The sequence below is a fragment of the Eimeria necatrix genome, genomic scaffold, assembly GCF_000499385.1.
Source record: "Eimeria necatrix Houghton genomic scaffold, Enh_scaff64, whole genome shotgun sequence".
Lineage (NCBI taxonomy): Eukaryota > Apicomplexa > Conoidasida > Eucoccidiorida > Eimeriidae > Eimeria > Eimeria necatrix.
In genome coordinates, this window is record NW_013651717.1 from 20,077 (window position 1) to 32,317 (window position 12,241).

At 51.1% G+C, this 12,241-nt stretch overlaps 3 protein-coding genes across 3 annotated transcripts; 1 reads left to right on the forward strand and 2 right to left on the reverse strand.

Moving 5' to 3' along the window:
• Positions 1-333: 333 nt before the first annotated feature.
• ENH_00068560 (ankyrin repeat-containing protein, putative) lies at positions 334-5,314 on the reverse strand (the record flags this gene model as incomplete). The annotated part of the gene is made up of 10 exons (XM_013577395.1): positions 334-778; positions 886-1,025; positions 1,180-1,505; positions 1,876-2,053; positions 2,166-2,281; positions 2,398-2,485; positions 2,603-2,773; positions 2,968-3,165; positions 3,300-3,488; positions 3,653-5,314. 10 exons carry the CDS (start codon positions 5,312-5,314, stop codon positions 334-336), a joined length of 3,513 nt encoding a protein of 1,170 aa, XP_013432849.1.
• Positions 5,315-6,347: 1,033 nt separating this feature from the next.
• Positions 6,348-6,755, forward strand: ENH_00068570 (hypothetical protein, conserved; the record flags this gene model as incomplete). The annotated part of the gene is made up of 1 exon (XM_013577396.1): positions 6,348-6,755. One exon carries the CDS (start codon positions 6,348-6,350, stop codon positions 6,753-6,755), a length of 408 nt encoding a protein of 135 aa, XP_013432850.1.
• Positions 6,756-10,197: 3,442 nt separating this feature from the next.
• On the reverse strand, positions 10,198-10,640 carry ENH_00068580 (hypothetical protein; the record flags this gene model as incomplete). The annotated part of the gene is made up of 2 exons (XM_013577397.1): positions 10,198-10,255; positions 10,426-10,640. The coding sequence occupies 2 exons, from the start codon at positions 10,638-10,640 to the stop codon at positions 10,198-10,200; spliced, it is 273 nt and encodes a 90-aa protein (XP_013432851.1).
• Positions 10,641-12,241: the final 1,601 nt, after the last annotated feature.

Below are 12,241 nucleotides of genomic sequence, written 5' to 3' on the forward strand. Positions count from 1 at the left end.
AATCAGCCATGCACCAGTCACATTATCAAGCAGTCCAGCGGTGCTCCTCAGGATTAGGGATGGGAATTGTGGGACGATGTGACAGCGTTAGGTGAATATCTCAGGTAATGGAACGTCGCGCTTGTCTGTGCCCTTGACGTGCGCCGGTGCGCCCGACACAATGACCATCTCGTCCTCTACCAGTGGCCCGCTACAATGCACACTCCACGTAGAAGAGCGCGGTTCCAGGAAGGACACACTCTAACACGTGTACGACACACTTCAAAGGACCTGCACGGCTGTTTGCCCGTGCAGCACAAATACGAGAGCCTTTCTAGAACGAGCGGCCGCAGGTCACTTCGCCTTGGCCGCTCGAAAGAGGGACATTGGCAGCTTCGCAACTTGCAGAACTGTCTTGGGCTCAATCTTAAGTTTCTTTCCAGAGCGCTTCCTGCTGCTGCTGGACGGATTTGGGGCAGCACCCCGGCTGTGGCCTGACATGGCGCCGTGGGCCTCTCCATCACTCCGCGAGACTCTCGGATCAGCACCCTCCAAACCGCCTTGCTTACCTCTGCTACTGCTGCGGCTAATGCTCTTCTTCCGAAAAAAACGGGCACCTTCCCCGCCGCTCCCCGAGTCTGACTCCACATGGGAGCTACTGCCACCTTCATCACGTAGTGCGCTCAGCATAGACTGCAGCATGCCACTAGAGGACGCATGGCGCCTTGACGTGTCCCGACTACGGTATAGACGCAGGAATCGACGCAAAACGCGTTTGTCACTGCCAGGCGTCAATAATCTGCAGACAACAACCAACACCTAGCCCTTACTTGATTATTTTTGGTGTAAGATTTGTAAATCATCAGACAGAACGACTGCCCATCCATGAAAGATAAGGATACGCACCGCTCATTCGCAATAGCAAGTGCCGTGTTCCCCGCTTCGTCTTGAGTCATGACATCCGCACCCATTTCCATCAATGTTGCAGCCACTGAATATTGGCCGAAAAACAGCGCACCTAGTAACGCGGTACGCCCTTGAGAATCCTGTTTCCAACAATCACAAGAAACCGCACGCGCTCATGCCTTGCAAAAAAACTCCTATAGCTTCCAACACTACTCTTGCAAATAACCAAATGACACTTCGCTTCGGGGAGCTACTCTCTCAGTAGTTTCTGTTAGAGGCCAAATTCCAACTAACCTTAGCTTCAAGATCAATCGATTTCGCCTTCTTTAGAATGGTTTTTGCGATTTTGTCATTTCTCAAACGAATGCAAACAAGTAGAGGAGTTTCTCCTTCCGTTTTTTCCGCTTTGTTGCAATCCAGTACTTGAGTTTGCGTTGCAAGAATCCACTTTCCCTCACACATTTTCTCCCCCTGCGCGTTTTCCATGACTTGAAGCTGCGGCTGTTGTTGAAGACTATTAGGGTGCACTTTCACTCTGTATGGCTCTTGGGTGTGATCTAGGAAATAGTTGACCATATCTTCATGATTTTCCATACATGCTACAATTAGAGGAGTCATTCCTGAAGTGCACACAGTCGAAAGAAGCCACTGGCCGGAAACGCACTGACGCTGTGGGAGATGAATGCTATGTTCAATGCTAATGAAATCCCAATAATGCTGTGCGTCTAATCGACCACGAGGCAGATGCTGCCAAGATTACATAAATTTTGTGGCAAAGGCAAGCAAATGAAATTCCATGGCTTCAATGGATTGCTACTGTGTGAAGAGGAAGTGCACAATTTGTTCCTGTTTGTCGTGAGTGCAAAGCGCCCTTCAAGTGGTGAAACTGCTTTGACTCCTGGTACTATGATGCACAAAAGCAGGCATCCTGCGCATCGTCTAGTGCTTGGGTTTGCGTTGACCTGCGTGCTGCGGTGCGCAACAACTAACCTTCAAAGTTGGCTTTGTTCACATCCGCTCCATGATCAATCAGACGCTCTACGCAGCTCCCTAGTCCTTCCTCCGTGGCGGCTAAAAGAGCCGTCTGGCCCCCCTCACCCCGTGCGTCTACGTTGCACCCGCTTGCGAGCAGCAACTCTAGCACTTGAACACGTCCTTGTTTTGCTGCCTGCTCAACGCCAAAGTAAAGCATAAACGCCACATCATTTAGCTTTTAACCTCGACAGAATAACGACAATTTGGGACAGAAGCAACACATTCTGCAAGGAGCAAGTCCGAACCTGCAAGAGCGGCTTGGACCACAGCGGGTGTGTGCGGTTCATCAGGTCTGGGTACTTCTCGATCAACAGTTCAATGCTTTCGACGTCATTTTTAGCCACAGCGCAACTCAACACATCTGCAAACAAGACAGGAAAAATTCTAAACACCAGGCTTTCAATCAAAGCAAAGATGCTCTGCGAACTGTAAGCTGCCCACCAACATCTTTCACGCTCTCGTGTATGTCGAACTTACCAGTCAAAACCCATCTCTTTCCCTTCTCAGCTCCCGCACCCGCCTCTAGGAAAAGAGGCAACCAATTCGGGTTAAGCTGATACGCCATCTGTCGCAAGGACAAATGCAACCCACCCGCATGAGACAAATGTTACATTTGCTCGAACCAAGATGCTCAGGGAGCCCAAAAGACTGCGTCATTTCCGTTCTGCGTTAACCTACTCACCAATGTGGGGGTGTACGAATTGTGGCCCCGAGAGTTCGGGTCTCCTCCAGCCTTCAATATAATCTTGATGATCTCTGGCGAGTTAACTTCACACGCTACACACAACGCGCTTTTGTATGTCCTAACGCCTGGGCACTTCACATCCACCGCTGCTCCTCGGGCGAGCAGACGCTGCAATTAAGCAGATACAAGCGACGCGTAACAAACGAAAACTCATTACACACACAGATCTCATGAATCAGCAAACCAACAAAGAAGCAACGGAAAAACAAACTCCACGAATCAACAAATACAAGCATGCACCCCATCCTTATATTAGTCCAAATCACGCATCTATGCCTCCATCCAAAAGGCTTCCTGCGCACTTTTACGATCTCTGCGTCATTGCGCCGTATTGCCGTTTGAAGGGGAAAGTGGGCGCAGCGCAAGTCATGTGGGTTTGGCGACACGCCGAGGTCGAGAAGCGCCTCCACAAGGTCCAGACGGGAGGCTTCACACGCCCGTAGAAGCGGAGACTTCCCCAAATAGTCACAGACATCAATTTGTGCTCCACGCTTGATCAGCTGCAGCCAACCACACACAAAAAACGGGTTCGCATCACATCAACCAGACACCATTGCAGAGCTCCACGTTACGTTTAAGCATACCCAAGCAGCAATCGTTTCTCAGTGCACTGCAATGTCTAAAAGCTGCGTACTACTTTCAAAGTCTCCTGGTCTTGAGTTTGTATAGCAATCGAAACGGGCAGCGTGAGGACATTGACGCCCCCATCCTCGGAGGTGTCAACAACAAACGGCGCATTGACCAGCAGCTCGCTGCCACGCTTGGCCTGTAGCGTCAGTAGAAAACTGCCACGGTAGGGAGCTGACGCACAAAGTTCTGTAAACTGCAAAAGAAGCACATCGGAAGAAACCAACAAAGGCGCGGCTGGATACGTCAGCCGCAGAAGACTCCAACAATTAAAAAAATGAGTATTTCGAGCCAGACTCCACTATATAACTACGTAGGCCATCTGCGCTCGCGGAGTCGCCGTGCAGCCGTGCCCCCTACCTCTTTCTGTACCACCTTTGTCAACGACGAGATCTGGTCATGAAGACCGAGCTTGACAGCGTGACAAAACGAGCGGTAGTGCGTCTCCATCCCAACCTTTGAAAGAAGGCATTTAGATGCAAGAGACCCCACAATTTCAAGAGATGGTACGACGGGATGCTTCTCCTCCTCCTCCGCAGCGGCAAGGCTTTCAGCCGCAGCAGCGCCCGCCGCATCTGCTGCTGCCGTAGTGTGCTCAATGGCAGTTTGACACGCGATAGCAGCTCCTTCTCCTGCAGTCACTGCAGCAGCGAGTGACTCTAGCTGTTGCTGGAGGCGCAACACGAGCTCTCTCTGAGCCCGAACTGCACAGCGATCAGGATCATCTGGCTGAAGCTCCACCGGCTCTCCGTCGACCTGAATGGGTTCCAGCTGTATCTGATTACCAAGTGCCCTCTCCTTCTCCTCTAACAATGCCTGTTGCTGTTGCAGCCTCTCTGCCACTGCAGCGTGCTGCTCAGTTAATGCCTTTGCCTGTTCCATGTGCTGAATGTGCTCCTTCTCCTGCTGCTGCAAAAGCCGCCGCAGCTGCTTCTCCTCCTGCAACTTCTTTTCGTAATCCCTCCTGTGCCGCTTGTTAACTGCCGTTGCATTCGCAACAAGACGATCCGCTAAGGCTGTTGCTGCGTCCAGTCTCATATTCGTGAAAGATGCATCGAAATGCAGCAGATTCGGCCAGTTGTCTGACGAAAAGTCCGTCGCCACGTTTGTAAAGGTCAGCTCGTTGCTCCTTGCACAGCGGAGAGAGAGTCGCTCCAAATAGGGGAGATATGTCGTAAGCAGCGCTGCAAGCCCCTTGTTGGTCACCTCATAGCAAAAGTCGAGGCAAAGACTCTTCAGTACTCCTCCGATTATATTGTCTTCCTTCCTCCCGTGCAGCACGTCCATCAAACGTGCTACTGATGCATCTTTAAGCAAAGAACAACCACTAAAATCCAGAGAAAGACCCGCGGCCCGCACTTCCGGATGCACCGCCTTGCACGCCAGCGGAACCACCTGCTCCATTAACACACGGGCGTCAACCCCACGGAACATGCCAAAGGACAGCACGCCATCAGCCGGCCGATACTTGTGCTTGCAAAGCAGACGGCAGGTCTGGCGCAACAATAAAATCCCCTCCGCGTCGAGTAGCTTCTCAACGTGCGGTAAATATAGACGCCAGCGATCGTTCAAACCCGCTGGGGCAGCACGGGGGGCCGTCCCTGAAGCCGCCGTGGATGCAGCACCTCCTTGATGCTGCTGATGCTGCTGCTGTCTCAGCTGCTGAGCTGCAGCCGCAGCTGCTTGCTGCTGCTGCAGTTGCTGCTGCTGCAATGCAGCAACCTGCTGCTGCGCTGCAGCGGCTGCAGCTGCCCTCGACGCAGGCACCTGTTGCACTGTAACTGTGCCCAGCGTCGCTGGGGGCACTAAGTCGTCCAGAATTTCCGGCTGGCCAATGGCTGCTGTAATTCGCGCCATCTCCGCTTCGTCTACTTCGCTTATAGTAACGCCGCTGAGAGCTCCCCCATCTGCGGCCAGGCCAGGAAGTTGTCCTACGGGAGCCACGTCCACCTCTATGGGTCCCTCCCCCAAAGTAAGATTATCCTGCATCTCAGGATGCAGCGACTCGTCGTGATGAGTCATCTTCGAGTAAGTTAGACTAACACTCAGCGTAAGTGCTCCTCCCGGCAGTCAGTGGTGGACCTGACTACCGCAGTGTACTCACAACAAAAGCGCGTGAAAGAAAACAGATGACCTAGACAAACTCAGCGGTGCGCTCTTCCACAGCGCCAACGGATTCCCAAAGCCACCGCTGCCACATGCGCAAGAAACCACAAGGGAAATCCGAGTCCGCTTGGACGTATATTGACCACAGTTATCCCCTAGAGCTAAACAACGAAGAGCAACGAACTGCGCAACAAGAATAAATCCGTCTGAACGTGGTTGCGAATATGGGCTTCCCACAGAAGAAAACCCTCCGAAATAAGTTCAGCTCCGGAAGCCACCACAACCGCCGGTGTGACGGCGCCAACCGCACAATTCAACCAGTAAATGAATACTAAGCGGAAGACCTCTACTCGTTGTCCTGGTCGATTTAAAGCACCGGAAAAAGCAGTTTTTAGGATGAACCAACTCCGCCTGGGATTTGGCGCTACACGACTCGGCCAACCATTTTTTGCAGAGCGAGCAGAGGCTCCGCAACTCCTCTTTCCCGACGTATGGGCACGTCGACGTCCCGCTAAACCGAGGAAGCAGTTACTTAATGGATGGCGCCACGGGGAGCTCCCTGAGGGCCAGATGCACGGCCGCCGGCCATCTTCCACCAGAAGACGCGAGCGAGAGTCACCAGCTGAAGCAAGCGATGTTGGCTCAGCAGGCTGGCTCCACTGTCGCCAACGACATCAGGTAAAGGCTAATGAAACCAAGAAGGCGATCCTTATCCTTCCCACTACTAAGTAGCAGGAGTTCGAAGACCGGCGCATAAGACGAGTACGTGGGCCACCAGGCAACGGCACAGGTGTCGCTCGAGATGGTAGGGAAAATACTCTCACAGCCAGCGCGCACGGTGTTGTCAAGCCAGTATAAGTGATACTTCTAGTTAAATCCGACACCTACTCGCGTGGATGCTTCAGCTACACCCCTCGTCAGCCGTATCGGCGTGCGCGTTGCTCCCACGATGCGGGGAGGCCGCACCGGCCGATTGGAGCTGCTGTTCTTCTTCACAGATGATTGGAAAAGGTCCTCGTCGCTGCTGTTGCTTCTGCTGCTGCTGCAGCAAGGAGAGAGGGCACCCCGCCGTCCAAGCGACGCAGCCACTGAAGCTGCTGCTGTTAGGAAAGGACACGGAAGGCCCCGCATAGGAAGCCTACCTTTGCTTCTAGAGAGAGCCAAACGACTTCTCACCCAAAGGCGTAGAATGCCGGACTCTGCCAATGTCATTGTAGTCTCAGACGTCAAGGCTGCTGTTGCTGCTGCACCGCTGCTCGCTGCGGCTGGGGCGGCCAGCAGCGGCTTTTCTGCAGCTGTCGCGGCGTTAAATCTCTCGCTTCAGAAGCTTTTTGCATGTGCTAGCTCAACGCTCTAAACGTTTGCACCAGCGTCTGCCTTGTCTTTTGGATTCTTATCACTCGACACCCTGCACTGCGGGTGCGTCATCACAGGTGTCAGGCCAGCAGAAAGAGTCGACGAGAAACGCCTCAGTCGTAGACGCTTAGTAATGCCGGGTCGTTCATAAAAGTATTGGTCTTGAGTACGATCTACTTCACGAATCCAGATGCTTCAGCAGTGGTTGCGGCAGTGTCACTTTCTCTAGTGGCGATCTATTGTTGCTGTTTGGTCCTAGTGTGGTTGGTAGTTAGTGCTTTTAACCTTCGCTGTAGCACTGGCGTAGGAGAATTCAGAGTGAGTCCTGCGTCTAGGGTTTCCTCTCTGTGCAGCAGTTCGTCTGGAAACGTACACAGTGCGGTTTCGTCGTTGGAGGGGCTGGCAGATAACAGTATGATGCCTGTGCTTAATGTTTGAGATTATTGAGAAGTTCGTTTCTTCTCTCAAGTGCTTTAGCTTGTCGTTCAGTGATCTCATTCTTCGGTGCCAAGGCCCATTTTGGGACTCCACTAGGACGTAGACATCACTACGTTCAGCACACCTGCAACATGTGAGGAGCCTGGGCAACATATCGCAGAGATCCCTTCACTTTACAAGAAGCAAGGGTGGCCTCAGCTGTGAAGGCCGAGCTGCACGAAGACTCGAGGGCTACGAAGTGCCACAGAACGCCGAAACTAGCAGTTGCGCTGCGCTTCTTAATATAGCACGATATGTACACAGGCCGTGAATTACAAGCTGCAGCTGCTGTAGCTCAGCAATACGCAGAACCTTAGAAAAGTCTGGCGATAAGTGCATGCTCGATAGCATGAAGCAAATGATTGTTTCATGTATGACCTAACAACAATGACGGACAGAATACGTCAAGTTTTGGTAAGAGGGTTTTGTATTGTTAGATCATTAGATTCGCTTGTGCACTTCTTGCCTGTTATGCAGCAGGGAGCCACTGACCTTCCAAAGGCCCAACTGCTGCCTGTTTAGCTTTTCCTAGCTAGTGTGGTCTAGTGGAACATCATACTGATGACTGAAAACTTAAGAATGCAAGCATACATGTTCGTGAGGGCTCATTCAGTCTGCTTTCCATTTGAACGGGTAGAAGCATTTACGAGCCTCCTTGGCTGGAGGGTTGGGAACTTTTCCTCTTTAAAAATACGTCTCGTTTGAACGGGGCTATGCAGTGCTTTTGTACTTCTTTCCACTTATAAGCTGTCAGGAACCTGGTTCCTTTATCCAATTGAAAAAAACCCCAATGTTTTGCGCATTTCGAGGCCTATATGTGCCTGTACAAGATGTTTTTGAGCACATATATGCATACGTCTTAAAAGCAGTAGTTGTGTTTGTATGGTGGACCATTTCAGTCGTTATATTTCATATGCTCAATGGGTCAGATCCCTAACGCAGTTGGTTAGTCTCTTCTACGAACATGCCTTCAAGAATTTTGAAGTGGGGTTATACAACTTTGGTACAATCATGTCCCACTATGGTGTGCCTACCAAGGTTTGAAACCCCAATTCATAGCTTAAAGCGACCCAAAACATCATTTTTTCGATGTGAAGTTTGCAGCAGCTTTCGCTCTGTCTTTCTCTTTGTGTCTTATCTGACGAGTCTGGCCAGGTAGCAAAAACAGCTCCAGGAGTTGCCAAACTTCAGGTCCAAGCTACCATGTGTGGTCCGCCTTTTTCTCTCCTCCAGTCCTCTGTCGAGGGCCACTATGTGTAAGTGGCATTTATTCATTTGACCTTCGACTGTCCTGGGTAGCTATATCAATACATACTGGTCCTGCAACCCTCTGGACCAAGCAGGCATTATCTGCGTCTCTTGTGCCGTCTTGTTTTACCACTAATGTACGTTCTAGGACTTCCCTAACAAATTGGTCCATATTGAGCCATATCTGCGGAATTTGATAGTCGCTATAGCACATTATACCACAGTGGACTCTTCAGCAGAGAATGCGCATAAGTTACTGGTAGTTTTGGAGGAGCAGGAGTCTGATTCTATAAAAAGCAGTTTGACTCAACACCTAGGAAAATATGCGAAATGCTTGGGAGTAAAATATAGGCAGATACGTTACATGTGGGACTACATTACGAATATCTAAACCCAGATTTGCTCGGTTGACCTTGCCGCCGGGCAAAGAGCAAACTGTAAGTAATGCACAGCACTACAATGTAGTGCACGTATCTGTTTCAGTGCTATATACATCAGACTATTTGTTTGATGAGAAAACTACAAGTCACCATGAAACGGGGCCTAGTCCTCTGGCGGTTAGGCCCAATGTGCGATGAAGCGGGGTAAAAGGGTTCAGGATGGGGAGAGACACTGGCGCTGCAAAAAGCAGCACTGCCATGCAAGGACGGGGAAACACCCAGAAAAAAATGTATGTCATTGGAAAATGCGCCTAGTCCGAAGATGCTTGCTTCCTTTCAATGTATAGATGGTTTCTTTGGTGAGAACCTCTACGTGTGCAGATACGTTTAAAACCACAGCACGATAAACATGAAGAAGCCAAGCTGCGCGCAATTCACTGCACTATATGCCGCAAGTTTAAATACAACTGACGCGCGCTGGGAATAGTTGCCTTTTATATTCCTCCTGGTAAGGCTAGGTCCCTCAGGCGCAGCCTTCAAGTGCAGCGCTATCAAGAGGCCAATCTAGTTTTTACTTTTGAAATACGATTCGTTGGAGTAATGATTGAGGTGATCGCAGCGTGCTAGCAGTCGTGAAGAACAGGATGCAGGTGCCCGTAAGGAACTCGAAGTTCGACTCTGAATGCGCTCCCCGAGCATACAGGCGTAGGCCTTTCCCCTTAGCCGAGTATGGAACAGATTACCTACTTGTCCTCCACCAATCCAATGGTTGGACTCCTCGTCGTCGCTGCCCCCAACTCATTTCCCCTTTCTTTCTTGTACTCAGCTTTGTCGTGTGCAGTATCGTAGCATGTGTTTTGATGCGATTCACTTTCGCCTTCGCCGTCGCTACGTTTAGCGCTGCCCTGCTTCTACCATCGCTGGTCTCCTGCCTCATTTGAGTCGTATCTCAGTTTGGTTCATCTCTTTCACCACGCAAGAGGCGCATTCGCTCCCTTTTTTTCTACATTTGTCCAATTTTTTCGTTGTAGTGCCTTTTCTTGGGTGCAAATATTTCGCACGTGCGAAAGTTTCAGACGTTGCTCGCAAACTCTTGGGTGCTACTGAGTAGCCTGGGCACCGGTAGAGAGCTCGAATCCTGCTCGTGAGGAAGCGGCATCACTGAAAGCTTTCTCAAGCGTTTGTTGAAGGGCGAAAGCACAGGATATCTCATGAAGCTCGACGGCAATGACGTTGTTGGGCGAGCCCATTTACGAAGTAGAGTGTCAGGCATGGACTCTTCCGTAGGGACCTCCTCATAGTTAAAGCGAAACAGTTTGGAGGAAAGCGTGAACGTCATTAACACTCCTGGAACTTCTCTTTCAAGTTGGCATCGCGCAGAAAGTTGAGGGGAACACTGTACTGCACAGGCACAACAATAGGGCTTGCTGGTGACCCATAGAAGATAGAGCTGGCGACCTACAAGGGGTCAAAACACTGAACGAGGACAGGACCCTCTTATTGGAATCGAAGTAAGGCAATTTGTCGGCGAATTAGCATGCATACACTAGACTTGCCTGTAAATACCTGGAGATTGGGGCTGGCGATAGCGCCGGCACCGGTGCAATGGGGCAACCCTGGGGTCCCCCCAGCAGCTCCCTGTGCGTGTACTCCTCCACGGGGTAGAAGTTGTACCAGTAAACAGCGCCTATCGAGAAGCAGCCGCCCACCATGTTGCCCAGGAAAGTGGGAACGAAGTTCTGAACAACAACAGAGCCCACTAAGGCCTCGCAGCCCATCATCAGCGTCAGCTGCAAAGTGTAGAAGTTCGGTATGAGGCGCTCGTAGCCCGCCAAGCAGAAGCTGACGATGGGAAACCACAGACAAAATTTTGCTCGCGGGGTCGTCGCAGCCCACTAGCTAGCTATCTTCTTTAGGACACCAGCAAGCCCTATTGCAGTGGCTGTGCACTACACCTCCTCCCCACAGGGCCTCGGAGGCGAGAACCCCGAGTGGGGGGTGATTTTCAAGAGAACAGATTTTGAAAAACTATAATAACTGTATTTCGTGATATTTGGACTACTGTTTCAAGGAAATGCGCCGAAGGTACACCTTTATCATAGGCCCCTACTCGTGGGGTAGGTAGCAGCGTAGTCGCAGCAGTAGCTCCTGTGCACTACAAACATAGTCTCAACAGCGTAGACCAGCAGTTCTCCTGTGATCTGCCGCCTCCTCATGTAAGCAGCAAGGCTCTGTGCTTTTCTAGATTTTGAATCAGAGTCATACGCGTTAGGCAGCCGTGGCTTTGCACTGCCTTGTGTCCGTCACATGCACGGTTTCCTCAGCAGTGCACTTCGCCAGAAGCCAGTCCCAACCCCGTCGCTAGGCGCCTCTACGGCCCCACACTGAAGTTTTCTTGGCGGTGAGGCGCACAAGGCTGCCTTCTCGAGCTTGTACAGGATGGCCGTACTGAATGCGTCTTTTGCTCTTGATTCTCGGATTTCCCTTGTTCAAAGAATTTATGCTCCGTTCGTTTTAGCCTCTGTAGCTGATTAGATGCAGACAAGCATTTACGGCAGATGATTCGCTTGACCAGGGGTCCGGCTTCATCCCCTGGTGCGTGCCCGCACCGCACCGCCCTGTAGGAGGGCTGGTCCGTATGTCCGGAAGTCCCATCAGTAACGCAGCACTAGTCCCAATTGGGCATGTGAGGAGCAGGCTTTCAGATGTAATGTGCTAATTAAGGACAAAGTGGGGAGCTAGGAGTGATATCAAGGCGCCAATGTGGACGCCGATGTGATTCGCGTGTCTGTGATGATAACGCCACTTGTGAGGAAGAGCTTGTGTGCGAGGACGAGACATAGCGTAGCGTGGTTTACAAGGTAAAAGATGACTTAGAAATCCAGTGAAGGCGAAGAGTTGCAGTACGTTCACATGGAACTGGCGGCAGAGGAAGGAGCCACCTGCAGGTATCTATGTGTGGTGCATAGGCACTGCAGTGGTTCCCCATTGAGCCTATAGTGAGCCTAACTGAACTATTCCATGGAACAAATACGACATAATGTCCACATAATGTCGTATTAGTGTTAAGTCAGATCAATTCAGCAAGAGATAGAGCCAACCACCTATGAGCGCTAACCGGCTAGGAACGCCAACTGACTAGGAGAACCAACCACTTACCAAGGTTTTGGGGTTCGCTGAGTTGCTCAGACACCGACCCACCTTAGGGGTTCAGAGTCAGAGAGCAGATATTTCATAGTCCTCTTTCCATAGAAAATGGGACTCGAAACATGGCTTGAGGTTAATTATATAGGCTTAAAGAGTCTTCGCGCGATTCGTCGGGATGCTCCTGGCAGAGAACCATCTAGGGCCCTACGCAGTGGCAGCAGTGAGTGCGCGCGCA